The sequence below is a fragment of the Cetorhinus maximus genome, chromosome 1 (assembly GCF_964194155.1).
Source record: "Cetorhinus maximus chromosome 1, sCetMax3.hap1.1, whole genome shotgun sequence".
In the NCBI taxonomy this organism is placed as follows: Eukaryota; Metazoa; Chordata; class Chondrichthyes; order Lamniformes; family Cetorhinidae; genus Cetorhinus; species Cetorhinus maximus.
The window spans coordinates 3,604,199-3,624,609 of record NC_135879.1 but is presented as its reverse complement, the minus strand read 5'-3'; the positions used below and the strand labels follow the sequence as shown (position 1 = coordinate 3,624,609).

Genomic DNA, 20,411 nt, shown 5'->3' with positions numbered 1-20,411 from the left:
GACCTCTGGCTGGTTTTGATGCCTTTCTTTACCCAGTGGAGCTGAGGCCAAGTTCCTGATCAAAACCACAGCCTCAGCTCAACGGGACAGTCCAAACCCTAGCCCAGGTCGCATCCCTTTGTAGTTAAGGGTTAGAGAAAATCTGGCACCACAAGAATAGAAAGCAGGCAATTAGCTGTGTTTAGGCCTGTACATTTCTTGTGAGGGCTTTGGGTAAAACACCCCAAAACAAAGGAAAGAACTTCCATTTATATAGCTGCTTTCATCATGACTTCAGGATGCCCCAAAACATTTCATAGCCAATAAAGTACTTTCTGAAGAGTAGTCACTACAATAATGTAGCATAATTCCTGGGGTGAGGGGCTTACCTTAGGGACATAGGAACAGGGGAAGGCCATTCAGCCCATCGAGCCTCCTCCACCATTCAATACGATCATGGCTTATCGAACACTTCAATGCCTTTTACCCACACTATCCCCAAAACCCTTTACATTATTGTTAATCGGAAATCTATCAATCTCTGCCTTAAACATACTCAATGACTGAGCTTCCACAGCCCTCTGGGGTAGAGAATTCCAAAGATTCACAACCCTCTGAGTAAACAAATTCTCCTCATCTCGGTCCTAAGTGGCTTCCTGCTTATTTTGAAACTGTGTCCCTTGGTTCTAGACTCCCCCACCAGGGGAAACATCTTACCTGCATCTACCCTGTCTATCCCTTTAAGTATTTTGTAGGTTTCAATGAGATCGCCTCTTATTCTTCAAAACTCTAGAGAATACAGGCCCAGTTTCCCCAATCTCTCTTCATAAGACAGTCCTGCCATCCCCGGAACAAGTCTGGTGAACCTTTGCTGCACTCCCTTTATGGCAATAATATCCTTTCTGAGATAAGGGGACCAAAGCTGCACACAGTACACCAGGTGTGGTCTAACCAAGCTTCTATACAATTGAAGCAAGACTTCACTACTCCTGTACTCAAATCCTCTTGCAATAAAGACTAACTTTCCATTAGCTTTTCTAATGGCTTGCTGCACCTGCATGTTAGCCTTCAGTGACTTATGGATAAGGATAACCAGGTCCCTCTGTACATCTACACTTTCTAATCTCTTACCATTTAGGAAATACTCTGCACATCTGTTCCTTCTACCAAAGTGGATAACCTCACATTTTTCCACATTATATTCCATCTTCCATGTTCTTGCCCACTCACTAAGTCTGTCCAAATCCTCCTGTAGCCGCTTTACATCTTCCTCACAACACACATTCCTGTCTAGCTTTGTATCATCAGCAAACTTGGAAATATTACATTTGGTCCCCACATCCAAATCATTAATATATATTGTGGACAACAGGGGCCTAAGTACAGCTGGGGTCCAAGGAGTGTGATGGAATACTCCCCACTTGCCTGGATGAGTGCAGCTCCCACAACACTCAAGAAGCTTGACACTGTCCAGGACAAAGCAGTTGCTTGATTGGCACCCCATCCACTAACATTAACTCCCTCCACCACTGACGCACAGTGGCAGCAGTGTGTGTACCATCTACAAGATGCACTGCAGGAATTCGCCAAGACTCCTTAGACAGCGCCTTCCAAACCCATGACCACTACCATCTAGAAGGACAAGGGCAGCAGATAGATGGGAACACCACCACCTGGAAGTTCCCCTCCAAGTCACTCACCATCCTGACTTGGAAATATATCGCCGTTCCTTCACTGTCGCTGGGTCAAAATCCTGGAACTCCCTCCCTAACAGCACTGTGGGTGTACCTACACCACATGGACTGCAGCAACTCAAGAAGGCAGCTCAGCACCACCTTCTCAAGGGCAACTAGGGATGGGCAATAACTGCTGGCCCAGCCAGCAAAGTGCACATTCCATGAATGAATAAAAAAGAAACTGATCCTTGTGGTACCCCACTAGTCACAGCCTACCCACGTGAGAATGACCCATTTATTCCTACTCTCTGTTTTCTGCCTGTTAGCCAATCCTTAATCCATACCAGTATATTGCCTTCTTTCCCATGTGCTTTTATTTTGCTAATCAACCTCCTATGGGGGATATTATGAGGAAGGGTTGAACAGGTTGGGCCTATACCCATTGGCATTGAGAAGAATGAGAGGTGATCTTATTGAAACATATAAGATCCTGAAGGGATTTGGTGGGTCAATACCTGGAGGGTGTTTCTATTTATGGGAGAGACTAGAACCAGGGAACATAGTTTAGGAATAAGAGGCCTACCATTTAAGAGGGAGATGAGGAGAATTTTTTTCTCTCAAAGGGTCGTTAGCATGTTGAATTCTCTTTCCCAGAAAACAATGGAGGCTGGGTCATTGAATTTATTCAAGGCTGAGTTAAATTTTTGATCGACAAGGGAGTCAAGGGTTATGGGGGGCAGATGTTAAAGTGGAGTTGAGACCACAACCAGGTCAGCCATGATCTAATGAATGGTGGAGCAGGCTTGAAGGGCTGAATGGCCTACTCCTGCTCTTAAATCCTATGTTCCAATGTTCCTAAATGTGGCAGCCAAATTTCACATAGCAAGATCCCACAAACAGCAGCCTGATCATCAATTTTTAGGGATGTTGGTGGAGGAATAAATGTTGGCCAGGACACCGAGAAGAACTCCCCTGCTCTTGTATGAAATAGTGCCGTAGGACCTTGTACATCCACCCGGGAGCAGAAAGGGCCTTGGTTTAACACCTCATCTGAAAGACAGCACCTCCAACAGTACAGCACACCCTCAGTACTGCACTGGAAGGGTGGGATTTTACAGTCCTGCCTGTTGCGGGAATTGTCGTGGGCAGGACGGGAAATTTGATGGACCCAGTGAAAGGTCTGTTACCTTTGGGCTGGAATTCCTGGTCCCACGGCAGGCCTGGAATTTGTGCTGAAGTCTTTGGCATCGGACTACAACTTACAGTCTTCAGACTGAAAGGTGAGGGGAGGGAGTTATCCCCTGAGCCGTGGGTGATGATAGAAGAGGCTTGTTGAACTATCTTTGCCGAGGGTTGCCATCATTTACTCACCTAGTCGGGACAGGAACCTCAGTCAGAGCCCCCAGCATCACAGCTTGCTGCAGACGCACAAAGGCAATAAATGGAGTGTCCAGAAAGTCTACTTCGCCCACCAGCACGTTGGAGGCCTCAGCATCACGTGGCAGCTTCTTCATGAATTTGTTCTTGAGCTGAGGCAAAGAAACCAGTCAGTGATTACTGTACAGAATCATGTTTGATCACAAACACTACTCACCCAGAAGACAGGAACGTTCAACAACTATGATGCGGTAGAGAAAGTCTGAAGGAGACGGAAAGAATGGTCATAAGTACAAGACAATTGCTAATAAATCCAATAGTGAATTCAATAATAACAATCACAACCTTGCATTTATATAGCACCTTTAATATAGTAAAAACATCCCAAGGTGCTTCACAAGAGGGTTACCAGACAAAGTATGACACTGAGCCATATAAGGAGATATTAGGTCAGATGATCAAAAGCTTGGTCAAAGAGGTAGGTTTTAAGGAGTGTGTTAAAGGTAGAAAGTGAGGTAGAAAGGAAGGGTTTAGGGAAGAAATTCCAGAGCTTGTGCCCAGGCAGCTGAAAGCACGGCTGCCAATGGTGGAGTGATTAAAATCGGGGATACTCAAAAGGCCAGAATTGGAGGAGTGCAGAGATCTCGGGGGGTTGTGGGGCTGGAGCAAGTTACAGAGATAGGGAGAGGCTAGTCCATGGGGGGAGTTGAATAGAAAGCCGAGGACCAGGAACCAAGTAGGTCAATGAGCACAGAGATGATAGGGGAATGGGACTTGGTGCGAACTGAGAAGAATTGTAAAATTCAGGCCTTCAGGAACTCAGAAAAAACTTGCCTTTCCCAATAGAGAGTGATGAGAATATGGAACTCAATACCTCCTGGAGTGGTGGAGGCGAATAGCATAGATGCATTTGAAGGGAAGCTGGACCAACACATGAGGGAGAAGAATATGCTGATTGAGTGAGATAAATTAGGGTGGGAGGAGGTTTGTGTGGAACAGAAACACCAGCATGGACCAGCTGGGCTGAGTGGCCTGTTTCTGTGCTGAGACTCCAATGTAATTTTAGCCTGTGTTCAAGATGCAGAGTGTAGCAAACCAGGAGCAAAGCTCAGTAATTTTGGTGCTGAGGTCATCATGTCTGAGTTGTGATCTGTACATTTTAATGGGCCTTTGGTCTGAATTGAGTTAAAGTGGCACGGATCACCAAGGGTGCCTCACTGCAGAATTCCTGATATGTTTTCAGATCAGGCCGAGTGCCACTCCAGGAGTGCAGCATTATAAAACCCGGCTCCTCATCCCCCTTTCTAGTCGCTGGCAGCCACCGCCAGTTATTGCACCTTGACCTGAATTTTCAGCTCGATGGGGCGGGTGTGATCAGCGGGCCTGGGAACAGTCAGGAACTGGGCCGCCCACCGCGATCGGCCCCCCCGACCGCGATTTCACGCTGACCTGGCCAATTAACAGCCAGCCAGTGTGAAACGCGCGGCTGAGAAGCTGAGCGCTGCCTGGGTGGGGGCGGGAGGAGGGCGGGCGATGATGTTTCCATGAGCGCTGAGAGAAAGCTCGCTGAAGGCAGAGAGCTGCCTCAAGGAACTGGAGACCTGAAAACCATGAAATAAAGTTTCGAAAATCAGGAAAAGGCTTCATAATCAGGCACCCTAACATGTGAATGATAAAATTTTATTTTTATGTTATTTAATAACGGAAACCTCATCCTGCACTTGGATGAGGTTTGAGGAAAAATGCAAAGTCCGCCTGGGCCAATTCGCCCGTCTGCCAACCCTAAGGTTGGACGGACCACAAAAAATCAGATACAATTGCGCCGTTAATGGCTTAGTTGCCCTCTTAAGGTTTGTCAGCGGCGCATTCGCGCGCACCCGCCAAGCGAAATATCACACAAGTGCCCGATGATGTTGGGAGGCTCACCTGACATCTTCTCGCGCAACTTTATGCCCGACCAGGTCAGGCGCGTGCCCGCCTGTGGGAGGTAAAATTCTGCCCCTTGTGTCTGAGGGCAGTCTTTCCATGATAAACACAGCGCTAACAGCTGATCCAATTCATTCACTGTTACTGGGATTGAGGGAATTCGGAATCCTTTTCAAAGAGACATTCAACTGATCTACTTCATCGGATGGATGTAAAATATCCAATCGCATTATTAGAAGAGTGGGGGGATTTCTCTCCGGTCCCAGCCAACATTTAGCAACAATTAACCACTGAAACATTAAAATGTACAGTTCACAAATGGGACATGATGACCTCAGCACCAGAATTACTCAGGTTTACTCCTGTCACATTAAACCATGCATCATGAACACAAGATACATTTACATGGAATTTACAGCACAGAAAGGTGCCATTTGGCCCAATTGTTGAACGCCGGTGTTTATGCCCTGTGCAAGCCTCCTCCCACCCCTCTCTCACCCTATCAGCATATCCTTCTATTCATTTCTCCATCATGTTTTTATCTCATTCCTGTGTGTGGGCCCGTGATGTGTGCAAATTGGTGGCTGCGTTTACTAATGTTCAATATGATGAGAGACTTTAGAATGTACTGAAATTCTGCGCCATCTCTCAAAGACTTCCTATACAAGCAACTGCAGTAGCCATCCTCTCCACACTATACTTCTGCAACATTGGCATGTGAAGTTCATTAGCTATGGTTTTGTGGGTAGCAGTCTTGCCTCTGAATCAAGGTGGTTGTGGGTTCAAATCCCACTCCAGAGACTTGAGCACAAAATCTAGTCTCGCACTTACTGTGCAAAACTGAGAGAATGTAGCAATGTCAGAGGTGTCACCCTTCTGTAAACCAAGACCTCCCTGGCCTGTGTGGGTGGATGTAAAAAGTTCCATGACACTGAAGTACAGAGTTCTCTGAGGTAGCCTGCACAATATTTATCCCTCAATCAACATGAGTTTACTGTGTGCAAATTGGTTGCTGTGTTTCCTACGTTAAAACAGTGGCTACACTTCAAAAGTATTCCTGTGGCTTTGGGATATCCTGAGTTGTGAAGGGATATGATATACAGGCACAAACCTCACCCATTAAACATTAAAAGAGAGTTGGGGAGGAGAAAAATAATTGAATCTTTGTCCTCCTTTATTGTTTTAGTTCCTGTTTGTTTTGGAATGTTGCAATAAATCTAAATGCTGTAAGAACACACCAGGGTTAACAAAAATATATCCATTTAACTCATTAGTAATACATTTTTGGACTGATGGTTTTGTGGTGCAGCTTTGGGACAGTTTCTTTATGAATACTAAGAGGCTGATTGGTGGATCACTCAATAGGCCAAAGTCATGTGTCCATCTGCCTTTTCAGCGCTGACAACTCCTCCAGCTGGCTCAATCTTAGATCATGAACCAGAAACAGAAAAGGTTCGGTGGGAAGAATAGCCATCCCCCGATCTCATGGCTCTTTTGAGAGGTTTCTGACTCCCTATAAAACTATCTCCAAGGCAACTGAACCAAACCGTGTGTCACCCCAAATCACTGCCTGATGTAAATCCTCTTTCATCCAGTTCCTGCAGCTTTTTACTTTCTTGACAACTAAAAGAGGCCAGAGATTTTCACGGGTTAACAAGGGTACAAATCTTAATTCTGGCACGAAGAAAGCAGCATTTCTACTTGTCGCACAAGAAGAAAGAAGACATCTTCGAGACAAGTGTTACTCAAAATGGAAGCACTACCATCTTTAAAAAAAATATGCCCAGCTGATTCTTTTCACCGCGTAGTTAGGCCATCTTTCTGCATGGAATGGAGCACAGAAAGAGGTCACAATGGGGAGTACATTGAGAAGTCACAGTGAGGGGAATAGGAAAGTACACCTACAGCACTGTGAGTGCCAGGATTTGATCCAGTGACAATATGGCAATGTATTTCCAAGTTAGAATGGAGTGTGGCTGGAAGGGTACCTTGCAGTTGACGATGTTCCCATGAGTCTGCTGCCCATGTTCATCTAGGAAGTGAATGCCCCTGTGTTTGGGTGCATGGTCCCATTTGGAATGTTATTCCAGAAGTATCTGAGAGTGCAAAATCCAATCGAGCAACATCTGAATCAGTTGGCATTTTGCTCAGGGTCAGTATCCAAGAATGGCAGCCAGAGTAAAGCCCACCACCCTCCAACCGAAGAAAGACTTTCATTTATATAGCGCCTGTCACAACCTTAGGACATCCCAAAGTATTTTTACAGCCAATGAAGTACTTTTGAAGTGTATTCGTTGCCGTAATGTAGGAAACACAGCAGCCAATAGGCAGACAGCAAGATTCCACAAACAGTAATGTGACAACGAGCAGATATTTTGCTTTTTGTTGGTCTTGGTTGAGGGCTAAATATTGGCCAAGACACCTTGGTTTAACGCCTTATCCAAAAAACAGCGCTTCAGTACTGCACTCGAGAGTGTCAGCTGGATTTTGTGCTCAAGTTTCTGGAGTGGGAGTGGGAGTGGGACTTGAACCCACGGCCTTCTGACTCTATGGTGAGAGTGCCACCCATCGAATCATGTCTGACACATGCTTCAAGTCATTGCGCAGCCTCGGTAACAAGGTGATTTTACACATTGCAGCAAGACCATTTCTTTTCAAGTCATTGCCCACAATCAACCTGCGTCTGTTTTTATTGAAAAGTGGGGGTGGGGTGGTGCGATTGAGAAGGAAGATCAGACAAGACCAGAAGGTACGGCCGGGTTCCTCTGCTGTTGATGGCACCTCAAGTTATTTCCAATGTGAGACCTACACAAGGAAACAAGCTGGTGCTTCTGACAGAACCTTCCCTAGCAGGGCTGTTCAAAATCCAAACGAGGGTCACTTTTCAGTTCCTGTCCCAATTCATTTTCAAGTATGGGTTTCTGATTATAAGTGGGAACAAGTTTGAAAACAGCCCATACTTGCCAGCCAGTGAAGGATATGAGGTCAGAACCGCACTAACCCACATGTACCAACTCTTGCCAAGTCATTGCAATTGAAAGTTCAGGGCGATACTAATTGGTAAATTGATGGAGGCAGCCCAGGTGGAGCATAAACACTGGCATGGACCAGCTGGGCTGAATGGCCTGTTCACTGTGCTGTAAACTCTATGTAATTCTATGCAATATTGGCATCCCAGTTTTCAACTTGATTTCAATACTGCAAGACTCAGGCTATTTTATGGGTTGACTTTCATTCCATTTGTCCGCACTGGCATTTGATGCTGTTAAATCCACATAAATAGTTTAAATATTTACACGCAGCCAGCTTTATAGGGAGATATGTAACAGTTTAGTTAGAGTTCTGACGCCACTGAGGCAGTGGGCGGGACTGAGTTAGCTCTCTAGGGATTTCACACTACCTCTTATGGAGTAGATCCAAGGCAGGAGAGTTGGCTGAATAGATACACAAGTCTGCAGGTGCAACTAACCACTCTTCAGTCAAAAGGAATGAATCCCCGTTGCTCCAAAGGAGAGGGTAAATCAGAGGGTTGCGCACTCTCAGTTTCTGCAGATGTAGAATCGTGAATTTAGAGTGACCGGGTTTCCTTTAAGATCATGAGCTGTGCTCCCATGACATCCCCACCGCCCCCCACACTCTCTTAGATACGGTGGACCGCAGATCCCAATAATGTCCTACTGAAGATCAAACATTTACCCCTCACCACAATCCTCTAAAATCCACACACAAGCAATTGTTCAGCTGGCCAGTCTTTCACATTGGTTTCTCTACTCTACTGGAGAACAGTTAAACGGGAGTCCATCACTCTGAGGTAATCACGAATAAATCCAATAGGGAATTCAGAAGAAACCTCTTTATCCAGAGAGTGGTGAGAATGTGGAACTTGTTATCACATGTAGTGGTAGAAGGTGAATAGTACAAATTAAGGGGAAGCTGGATAACATGAACGAATAAAAGTTTAAGCTGACAGGATGAGATGAGGAGACGCAAGTGCAGCATAAGTATTGGACTGGTCCAGTTGGCCTATTTTGTGTTGTAAATTCTATGTCTTTCTATGATATTCTTTTTTTGCTGCGGTGAATGTTAGTCTCAGGCTTGTACTTCAGATTATTTTTTAAGCAACAGAGCTGATAATAGAGCAGAATGTTTCAAACACAGGCTCCAATTTCAAACACCGTGTCAATTAAAAATAAAAGCAAAACTCTGTGGAGGCTGGAGATCTGAAATAATATCAAGTACCTTTTCTGCAGGGTTGCCTACTTTTAAGACCAAAACCCTGCATTTATCTAGCATCTTTAATAAAATGTATCAAAAGTCCTTCGTAGGAACAATTAGCAGGAAACATGTGACACCCAGTCACTTAAGGAGGCAGCAAGTTAGGTGGTACAGGTTTTAAGGAGTGTCTTAATAGAGGAGAGAGAGAGAGAGATGGAGAGGTTTAGGGAGGGAATTGTAGAGTTAAGCACCTCACAAGTTGAAAAAAACAGCTGCCAGTGGTGGGGTAGTTAAATTTGGTGATGCATCAGAGGTCAGAGAAACACAAGGATCTTGGAGGAGATCAAACAGGGGTGATAGGGAGGGGTGAAATTCCATGGAGGAATTTCAAAACAAGGATGAGAATTTTAAATTTGAAACACATAAGAAGGAAACACTGAGCATTAAATGAAAGTAACAAAACTACTAAATTAAATGCTTTGTGATTTGTTTGATTTCAACATGAAGCTCCAAGTCTTACATCATTCTGATTTGGAAATATTTGATCATTTCCCCATTGTCATTCAGTCCAAATCCTGGAACTCCCTCCCTAACAGCGCTGTGGGTGTGCCTACACCACATGGACTGCAGCGGTTCTAGGAGGCAGCTCACCACCACCTTCTCAAGGGCAATTAGGGGTGGGCAATAGATACTGATCATGTCAGTGATGCCCACATCTCCTGATCAAGTCAGTAATAAAAAGAAACCCTGAAAATGAGCTGTCTAAGCCAATGGGGCTAAGTTATGGAGATGTGAAAGTACCAAACCAGCCAGGGTTGGCTTTTCTTGATTTTCCTAAGGATTTGACCTTGTGAAATCTTCCTCATCCTGCCTCAGTTCCTCTGCTAGGCCTCCTCTCCCACCTGACAACAGAACACGAGGAGTCCTTCACGGATCAGTGACACATTCTGATCTGACAAAGTCAGCACTGAGAATCACCTGGTCCTTGTCCGGTTTGTCTGAGATATCGTTCATGCTTCCTGTAGTCAGATTGCGATGGGATAATCCTGGGCTGCCTGGAAGGGAAAACCAGTGGCAGGAATTAAAACAGGACATTCGCCATTATCCACAGGAACCTAAACCTCAGCTGGGAATAGAAGCAGAAAGTTTACAGCCAGAAGAATAGATTCTGAGAGGGAGAAATAAGAGCTGCATTCCTATAAAAACTGGCCGCTCTTCATGTTTCTTATTTGGTTCCATGTTGCACTGCCTAGCAATTTTTTCCACAATTTTGCCCGGCTAGAGAAAATTGATTTGGGATGGGCTGTAGTCTTACGGGTGAAGCATAAACCAACTGGAGGAGCCACTGAGGGAACTGCACCATTTTCTGGGTCACCCTCTAACTTGTCCTAGTGGAGTGAGCTACATGAACCTCACTTTTCATTGGTAGCTCGCCCTTTATGCGGGAAGATTAGGAACTGCTGTCAGGTTTTAAGGACTTCAGCAGATTATAGCGGCCTCCTTTGTTCTGAGTTTGTAGCCAAAAGCAACAGCCTGAAGGTGTGGGAAGATGTTTCAGGGAGAGAAGGCGGCCAAGGTGGAGCAGTGGTGAGCTACCCGGCAGCAGAGAATTCAGCTGCTGACTCTCCTCAGCAAACAGCTGACGTTTTCCCAAGTGGCCCACTTTGCAACTCAGGAAAACAATGGCATCAGAGGTATGGCCAGTGGTGCCCTGGACTTGGGGAGGGTCCCACAACTGAGGTGAAGCCCAGAGACTGATCTTGTTGCTACTGGATCCACAGTCAGAATGGGTTTGATTTGGCATGGACTGCAGATGAGCTAGTGTTGCTGCTACCCCCTACATCAGCCCAAGAGGAGCTAGAGGCAAAGAGGTCAGACTGGTGTTGATGAAAGCAAGCACTGCTACCTTATGTTTAGCAATTGGCTGGGAATCCCAGTGCAAGACGCAAGAAAACTACCTCCCCTGGAAAAGCAAATTCTCCTCATAAGTTGCATCTCCAAAAACTGTGCATTGCATGCGGTCCACAATCAAGAAAGAACTTGCATTTCTACAGCATCTTTCACAACCCCGGGACATACCAAAGCGCTTTGCAGCCAATGAAGTTTTATCTTTGAAGTGTGGTCACTGTTGTAATGTAGGAAGCATGGCAGCCAATTTGCCCACAGCAAGCTCCCACAAATATCTGTGTGACAATGACCAGATAATCTTTAGTGATATTGACTTGGAGACAAAGTATTGGCCAGGACATACGAATGTACAAATTGGGAGGAGTAGGCCATTTGGCCCTTCAAAGCTGTTCCACAAAGGATACAGAACTAACTCCCGTGGGATCTTTTACATCCACCTGAGAGGGAAGATGAGGCTAAAAGCAAAATACTGCGAATGCTGGAAATCTGACCAGTTCTGTGAACAGAGTCATATGGACTTGAAACGGTAACTGTGCTCCTCTACGCAGATGCTGTCAGACCTGCTGAGTTTTTCCAGCTATTTTTGTTTTTCTTTGGGAAGATGAGGCATTGGTTTAGTGTCGCTTCCACAAGATGGCACCTCCAACAGTGAGTGCTCCCTCAGTACTGGAATGTTTGTGAAGTGCTTTAGGGCCTCCTGGGGTCCTGAAAGGTGCTATAGGAATGAAAGTTCTTCCTTCCTGTTCTCTTTCTTGGTTTGTGAGCAGGTGCAACAAAGGTTGTTAGTCAATCATCAGCATCAGCATAGGGAAATTGAGCTGGTGTCCAAATGACCTTAATTTAAACACATGCATGGGGCCCCCATTGATTTCTAAGAATGGCACTAGGAATGATCTCTCCCCTCCCCCAGAAAATCACACAGGTTCTGAGACCAGGGTAAAACTGGTCAAGAGAGACTGGTATTCATTTTCTACCCACTACCATCTCAATTCTGTAATTAGCCACAGTCCATATCAGACTATGGGTATCTCACATGGTTAGAGAGAGAGAGAAGTGGTTATAGATTGAGAGGAACCACTCCACATCAAGCATGGCTGACTCGAAATCTCTCCCGCTCTTACCACCCGCCACCAGCATGTTGGAAGGATTGGTAAGCTGATTATGGACCTGTTTGGCTGTGTCTTGGATGCTCCTTCCATGGCCAGCAAGTGCTGGAGTAGGAATTGTAGCCAGAGCTGCAGGCTCAGAAGCAGTGGTGTTACCCACTGAACCGCAAAGCCCATCCCTGAGTGTAAGATGCCTCAAATCACCCCAGAGAGGAGACACCTCACTGGAGTAAGCGAGAGCCAGTTTAATGTTTCCATAAACCCCTCGGTGCAGCAGAGGAACCATACGTTGAGGGAAAAAAAAACATCTGTATATTCTGCGATTGGCTGACCTTAACCTAACGGAGTGAATTCAACTGTTAACCTTTAAAAAATCCACAGCAAAATTGTCCACTGACTTCTAAACAGATATACCTCAAGCTATGTTTAAATAGATTTGCTCAGAATCAACAGAGAGACACTAGGATTGTGGATGATTCTCGATTATCTACATTGCTCTACAGATACCATCTTATTTGCTGCAGTTTCTCCCAGTCTGTTTGTTCCACCTCTTACCAAATCCCCTTCTAGCTGCAAACATGCAGAGGTACTTACTGCTGGCTGAACCCACTTCCAAATCTTCTGATCTTAAAGAGGATGTAATGGGATCAGCTGATCGTAGGTTTTGAACTTCTCGTTACACTCATTTTGGGAAGCGGAATGTTGAAATAGATGCTCATGACAGACTTTCCCATTAATCTCTAAGAACTGACCTTCGAGAGATTCACTTATTGCAAAAGGCCTATTAATACCAGAGATTCAGGTCTCAAGTGAAAGACTGGACTAAAAATACAAAGGATGTGCTGTATTTGCAGAGTCTGAGTTTCAGATCGATACTGTCGCCCCCATATGGAGACAGAATGGGCTCTGCTACCGAACCCTGTCTTGTTTATCAGTTAGATTGGCACCTAGGGGACAGTGCCTGAACTAAATTGACAGAGCTGGAGAGCAAGCCTACCAAGAGATTGTGATTGAGAAAGCAACTTCAGACCAGGGAGCTTTAGTGGGTAAATGTTGGGGCTAGAATGGGGCTGGTGAGGCGAATAGATGGAAGACATGTTCCAACAAAACCATTTCCTTGGGTGGAGGGTGGTAGTGGGTGGGTGTTGGAGGTTGGTAGGTGGAGGGTGGTAGTTGGTGGGTGTTTTGTGGAAGGTTGGTGGTAGAGTGTGCTAGTGGGTGGGTGTTGGGAGGTTGGTGGGTGAGGGGTGGTAATGGGTGGGTGTTGGAGGTGTGGGAGGTTGGGGGTGGAGAGTGGTAGTGGGTGGGTGTTGGGAGGTTGGTGGGTGAGGGATGGTAGTGGGTGGGTTGTTGGGAGGTGTGGGAGGTTGGTGAGTGGAGGGTGCTAGTGGGCGGGTGTTGGGGCATGGGAGGTTGGTGGCGGTGTAGTAGTGGTGGGTATTGGGAGTGGCGGGGGGTTGCTAGGCCGAGGGTGGTAGTGGCTGGGTGTTGGAGGTTGGTAGGTGGAGGGTGGTAGTGGGCGGGTATTGGGGGTATGGGAGTTTTGTGGGCGGATGGTGGTCAGGGGTTATCACTGCAGTTATTAAGCTGTGCTAGTTGTTAACAGGGAAATGTTGACACTGGATGGGTTCCTGCTGTAGTAGAAAATGCACCAGGCAGAAAACCCGACGGGAACCAGGTGCAATGCCCAATATCAGTCTTCACTGACTTCAGAGGGTATAAAGACTAGTGGTTCCCCCAATCCTGCTTGTTGCCTACCCATCCTGTTAAGTCAAATCTTAATGTTCCTGGTGCTTCAAAAATGGGACCTACCAAAAACTACCTTATATTGTGAAAGTGTCTCTTTAAGATGCTCCCCATAGGAACAGGAGGAGGCCATTCAGCCCTCAAACCTGTTCTGTCATTCAATTAAATCATGGCTGATCTGTATTTTTACTCCATCCACCAGCCTTGCTTCGTGACCCTTAACCTCCTTACACAACAAAAACCTATCAATCTCAGTTTTTCAATTCCCATTGACCTTCAGCCTCAGCAGCTTTTTGGGGGAGAGCGTTCCAGATTCCCACTCCCCTTTGTGTGAAGAAGTGCCCCCTGACATCACCGCTGAATGGCCTGGCTCGAATTTTAAGGTTCTGCCCCCGTGTTGTGGGCTCCCCCCACACCAGAGGAAATAGTTTCTCTCTATTGACCCTATCGAATCCTTTAATCACCTTAACCACCTCAATTAAATCACCCCTTAATCTTCTATACTCGAGGAAATACAAGCCATGTCTACGCCTGGGAGCATAAAGGGCATCGGATTACTATTGCCTGGTAGGGTTCCCTTGTAGCCTCAATCACATTGTCACCCTTCCCACCGCCACTATCATTACCTCATTGGCATGTGTTGGACTTACTGAGCAGTGCCATGGTTTGGCTCTGCTGGGCTCGGAGGTCCTGGTCCGAGTTTCGGAATGCCAGGCAAGGCACAGAGTTCTCGAGTGCACTGCAAACTTATTGTAGGCCGTCGATAGCGAGATGGAGTATGCACAGCAGCAAGGCAAAGGTGAGAGAGAAAGAAAAATCTAGCAACAGCAGCGGGAAATTCAATTTACAGCAAAGACAAAGGACAGTAAAAAGAGAAAGTGGCAGAGGAGTGGCCTGATCCTTGGACATTACTGCAGGAATCATAAGGAACAAAATCAACACATCAAATTTCATCTCTCATCATGCTGCTCATCAAACTTTATCAACCAGGGAATGCGTCTTACTCAAAAGCTTCAGCTTGAGAAATGTATGCACATTTATTCCATTTCCACAAAAGTGCAAATTTATTCCAATATTTTAAAAGCGTAAATTTATTCCAAGATTTCACATACACAAATTGACTCCAATACTTGGATAAACTGCACGATGAATCTGTCGTTAGCCAATTAGTTTGGCAAACGCAAGTCTCCACCCTAACTAATCAGTTCAAACCTGGTCAATAAAGTTTAACTGCAAAAATGAATTAAGATGTAAAATATCAATTACATATCCTTAAGTTTGCAAATCTGTAACACCAAATAAAGACCCAATGAATCTTTGGATAACAATTTCAACTGAGACAGATTAAGATTCCATGAAGTTATTCCAATTAATTAGGCTGTATTTTTCTGAATTATCATCCATTTTTAGCATTGTTCTTTCACCAAATACAAGATGGATATGTAACATTTAAAAACATATTAAAAATTCGAAATAATATACATCATGGGAACATCAAAAAATTTAAACAGTGCATGATAGTGTATAAATGCTGGCCTAGCCAGTAATGCCAACATCCCATGAATGAATAAAAAAAAGGGTAAAGTTTGTGAGGCAGAGCCCCCGGTACAGAGTTTCACTTGATGGAGAGCATGGGACCAAGAATTTGGAGAGAGGAAATCGATGATTTGTCATTCATTCCGCCAATGGAACGCCACAAATTGGCAATATTGCCCCCTGGCACCCCCAATTTTTCAATTTGTGACTGCAGTCCAGGCCAGTGTACAGGGAGGGAGCCTCACAAGATTTACCCCTATTCAAAAACCAAGATCCAACAACTCCACCACCAACGTTCCAAATGATTTCATGTATGGTAATCATACCCAAAGATGTTGTAGTGACTGACTGGCTTTGTAATCGACTCCCTGTTGTAGATCCCTGTTACACCCTGTGGTTCAGCTTTAATGAGTGAATAATTACCAATCAGCACCCTATTGATTTATTGAGAAAGAATATATTCTATTGTATCAGATCAACAGAATGGAAGATTATTTAAAAGGTTAATCAAAAGAAATATATATGTTATAGCTTTACAGCTTCTGAAACTTTCAAACCCTGTGTGTAATTTAGGTTTCAAATCTCTTTACTGTGCATTCTCCAAATACAAATTGTTTTACACAACAATAATGATGATCTGGGATGCACTGCCTGAAAGGGAAGCAGATTCAATAGTAACTTTCAAAAGGGGAATTGGATAAACACTTAAAGGGGAGAAAATTGCAGCTCAATGGAGAAAGAGCAGGGGGAGTAGGCTTGATTGCACAGTTCTTTGAAAGAGCCGGCACAGGCATGATGGACTGAATGGCCTCCTTTGGTGCCTATGATCCTACAATCCTAGATTGTGTAGAATGCCATCATGGGAAAGAAAACGATGAACTTCACACTGAGGATTAAGCCAGTCAATCAGTACTCCATCTGAAAAACCAATCAGTTTCAAAAGTTATAGGATAGAGACAGAAACACTAACTAGGGAAAGGGACACCTCTTCGAATGTAAAGTTAGAGGCGTCTCTTGTCAGTTGATAAACGGGAGCTTCAGGGAACTATTTTGGGGCAGAGGGAGCAGAGAGCTATATCAAAAAAAGTTGAAAAGGGGTCTCACTAATCAGGGACAGGGAACCAATTGCCAATAAAGGGTGCAATTTTAAACAGAAAAATGACCCGTCATTAACTCAATGTCATATCAGCAAGGTTTTAAATTTTCCACATCTGTCTGATGATGGGTAGCTCTGATTTACATGCTTCTCTGAACAATGGCTTACCATCTTGTTTTATCACTTCATTGTGACAAATTACAATTGAGTCAATTCCCCCTGTTTGGTGCTTTTAAAAAGTTGTGGTGAGTGTAACGCTGATTATTTATTGTCTGTGGCACTGGGAACATATTATAAGACCACAGTTGAAGATGCAGTCAGTGGTTTTGTACTAACTACAGGACAATCGTAAACAGCTACGGGCATCCGAGGTTCTTCAACATAGACAACGAGCTGTAAATTAGAAAATAGCATACAAATGACTTCGGTGAGGAATTTCTTACATGTAAAACATTCTTTCCTCTGTGTGTCTTTATCCGTTACTTCACACTAAGGATAGTAGAAATCGAACTCTCCTCCAAAAAGCTGTGAGGCTGGGGGGGGATGGGGGTGCAGGGTCAAACCAAAGGTTGACATGTTTGTTGGTTAAAGATATTAAGGATTATGGAACCAAGCTGGGTAAATGGAGTTAAAATACAAATCAACCCTGGGATACAGTGGGCTGATGACAATCTGTCTATCAATGAACAGCCTATATGGGGCAGGAATATGAATGGATTATCCTTCCCATGGTATGAGACCATACATGTTAGATAATAAAGGTTAGTGATGGAATGTATAATGGTGGAGGGGAGCTGAGGTTGGGGGGGTTGAGGAGTAAGAGAATGGAGGTGACTGCAGCAAATTGGCACCTGCATTACCATTATCTGAGGCGGAAAACAGCCTACTTGCACTGGACACCGTCTTTCCGATTTCAGCCAGTGAGCGGAGGTTGGATTTCTTGGTCTGATGCCGATGCTTGCGTAAGAGAGCGTAGGTCACTTTCTCCTTCAGCTCTGGTTTCAACAGTCCATGTGCAATTTGGTTGTCGATGATCAGCTCTGCCAAAACACAAAAGGGATCAATCATTTTGGGGGCTGGAAATTGCACTCAATTCTGAACTCTGTCAGGTTAAGGTCACAACTAAAGGTTTCAAACACCACCAATGAAGAAAGAACCTGTATTTCTACAGCCCCTTTCACATCCTCAGGATGTCTCAAAAGTGCTTTACAGCCAATGAAGTAATTTTTGAAGTGTAGTCACTGTTGGAATGTAGGAAACATAACAGCCAATTTGTGCACAGCAAGCTCCTGTAATCCGCAATGTGGCAAATGCCCCAGTAGCCTGTTTTCAGTGATCTTAGCTGAGAGATGAATGTTGGCCAGGACACCAGGAAGAACTCCTGTTCTCTTCTTCAAAATAGTGGCTGTGGGATTTTTTTTTTAACATCTACCTGAGTGGGCAGACAGAGCCTTTGTTTAACATTTCATCCAAAACACGGCACCTCCAACAGAGCACCACTTCCTCAGTAACCGCACTAAATTTGTATATATATATATATATATATATTGCATTGATCTGGCATCTTTCAGAGCGTTAGCCTAGATTTTGACCTTGAATCTCTAGAATGGGGCTTGAGCTTCTTATCTTCTGACTCGGGGCAAGAGTGTTACCCATTGAGTCGACTAACAGAGAGCCTATGGAGTGCAGGGTGTCCCTCACGCCCAATTCCTGACATATTCCCTGACATGTGCATCTCTGCACTGGGACCAATAATTTTTTGAAAATATTTCAATAGGGTTTAAGTTGTGTAAGAGTACGGATAGCCCAGTTCCTCTGGAATGTGTTGCCAGTTGCTGTGCTCGGTGCTGACTGTATCTCTTCAGGAGGGCGCTGGACTGGTTCCTGACTGGAGCAGAGATTACATCGTATAGAAGGTCAGCGTCCTTACAGGGAACACTTGGGCCATGCGATGACTTAGCCTAGTTATATCGCCTCAAGAGGTCAGAGAGGAATTTCCCAATGTACTTTCCCCCTAATTAGTCCTGTGTTTTTTTTCTTTGCCTTTCCCTGGAGTTTACTTTGCTGGCGGTTTGTGGGGGTTATGGGGTGTGGGGGGGGCGGGGGTCAGGTGCGGGGAGAAGGGTGATATGTCTAGTTGTGATGGTGCAGCCATCATGAGGTGTAGCACAGGCTTAACCAGCTATTTATTCTCTTGCCCCTCATTTTCATATGTTGGTAATAGTGATAGCAAAATGTCCAAAGGTGCTGGGTTAGGGGAACCAGAGGTGAAAACTTACCAGTGATCTGAGGGAGAGTAGAGGCTTCCAAATCCAACAGGACTAATCCCTTCTCTATACAGGTCCGAAGTTCAAATAAACTGTGCAAGGAGAGTGTGGCCACATGAGGTTTGCTCCATCGCTCCCCACCCTCTTCAACCTTCTCTTCAAATTTGATCCACCTGTGGAAGAGGAAAGGGGCCGTTAAGAAATACGACTGCATATAGTGACCCCACAAGGTGATTGGATGATTCCCCCACCATTCATGCCTAGAGACCTCTCTTCTGTAAGTGCCTGGGATTGATTTTACAACATTATTCGTATTGCGTAACTATCTCCACTCATCGCATTCTTCCGGAAAAATCAGCCTGCTGTTATCGGGAGACTTTGCTGTAGTTTCAGTTACAAATTCAAAGACTCTTTGGTGAGTACATAGACTCTGTTTGCTGTAGTTTATGAATAAGTTAAACCAGAAGTCAGGTCCCCAGCTCCATCTCACTGACTAACACAATGGTTTCATTATTTACTCTATCAACAAATATTGGGCGAGAACTATAGCTTCTTAACCATTCTAGGGCAGTCATTGTAAATCAGTGTTCATGTTCACAATCATCAGTGTTACACTAACACTGGCATACATGCCAGCCAAAAATTTCAAGGAGATTTTACAGTTTTAGAAATACCTTCTTGGGAAGCGGGCATCGTTAACTGCCCATCTCCCGAGATAATAACATCACTTGCATTAGCATCTTCCACAACCTCAGCATGTCCCAAAGCACTTTGCAGCCAATGAAGTACTTTTTGAAGTATAGCCACTGTTGTAATGTAAGAAATGTGGTAGCCAGTTTGTGCACAGCAAGCTCCCAAAAACAGCAATGTGATAATGACCAGTTAATTTATTTCAGTGATGTTAGTTGAGGAATAAATATTGGCCGAGGAGACCAGGGTGAACTCCTCTGCTCTTTTCAGGACTTTGGCAAGAAATTGAGGACGGAGATGGGGCCGGGAGATGGGGCAGCAACAGGTCAAACAGGTCAAAGTTGGGTTCTTAGACAAGGTGATTGATGATAATGATTTTGAAAAGGAGGGAGACATTTCCTAAGAGGAGGGACCCATTTCCGCTATCAGCTAGCTTTGGAGGCAGGAAGGTTTGGTTAGTTGGTTAGCAGTTTAATGGGAATGGGGTCTAACGAGGCAGGAGGTGGGTATCACAGACAAGGTAACTTTGGGGAAGGACATGGGGAGAGATAATGGAGACATTGGAGAGAGGGGGCGGATTTGAGGGCTAGAATAAGGGAGGCTTAAAGGAAGGTTTGGCTTCGTAAGGAAGGGGAGGGAGAAAAGATGAAGCTTAAATAAATGATCTCTACCTTGAGGACAAGGAAAATCACAAACTCCTTAAGTGAGGGTGAAGGGGGAACCTGAACACTGTCTCTGTCAAACTGCACTGAGGTTCTCAGCACTTAGATGAGTATGATGTTCCACACAGAGTGTGGACTCCACACCTACAGATGGTGGTAGGAGTCTCAAGGCTTGTATTGTGGACTCTTAAACATGTTGATAGGTTCCTATATATGTCAGACATCTG

At 44.8% G+C, this 20,411-nt stretch overlaps 1 protein-coding gene across 6 annotated transcripts in view; it reads right to left on the bottom strand.

The window, feature by feature from the left end:
• LOC144695783 (electrogenic sodium bicarbonate cotransporter 1-like) overlaps positions 1-20,411 on the bottom strand; it is a 201,165-nt gene that overhangs the window by 133,561 nt on the left and 47,193 nt on the right. For 3 of the 6 annotated variants that reach the window (XM_078566891.1, XM_078566807.1, XM_078567059.1), the window contains exons 5-8: positions 18,845-19,005; positions 17,426-17,605; positions 10,152-10,228; positions 3,027-3,184 (exon numbers count right to left, since the gene is read on the bottom strand). In XM_078566891.1, the coding sequence (XP_078423017.1) occupies positions 3,027-3,184; positions 10,152-10,228; positions 17,426-17,605; positions 18,845-19,005 (576 nt within the window). Of the gene's footprint in view, positions 1-3,026; positions 3,185-10,151; positions 10,229-14,583; positions 14,680-17,416; positions 17,606-18,844; positions 19,006-20,411 lie in introns of all 6 variants that reach the window. The other 3 variants (XM_078566978.1, XM_078567146.1, XM_078567229.1) reach the window with 2 other exon arrangements.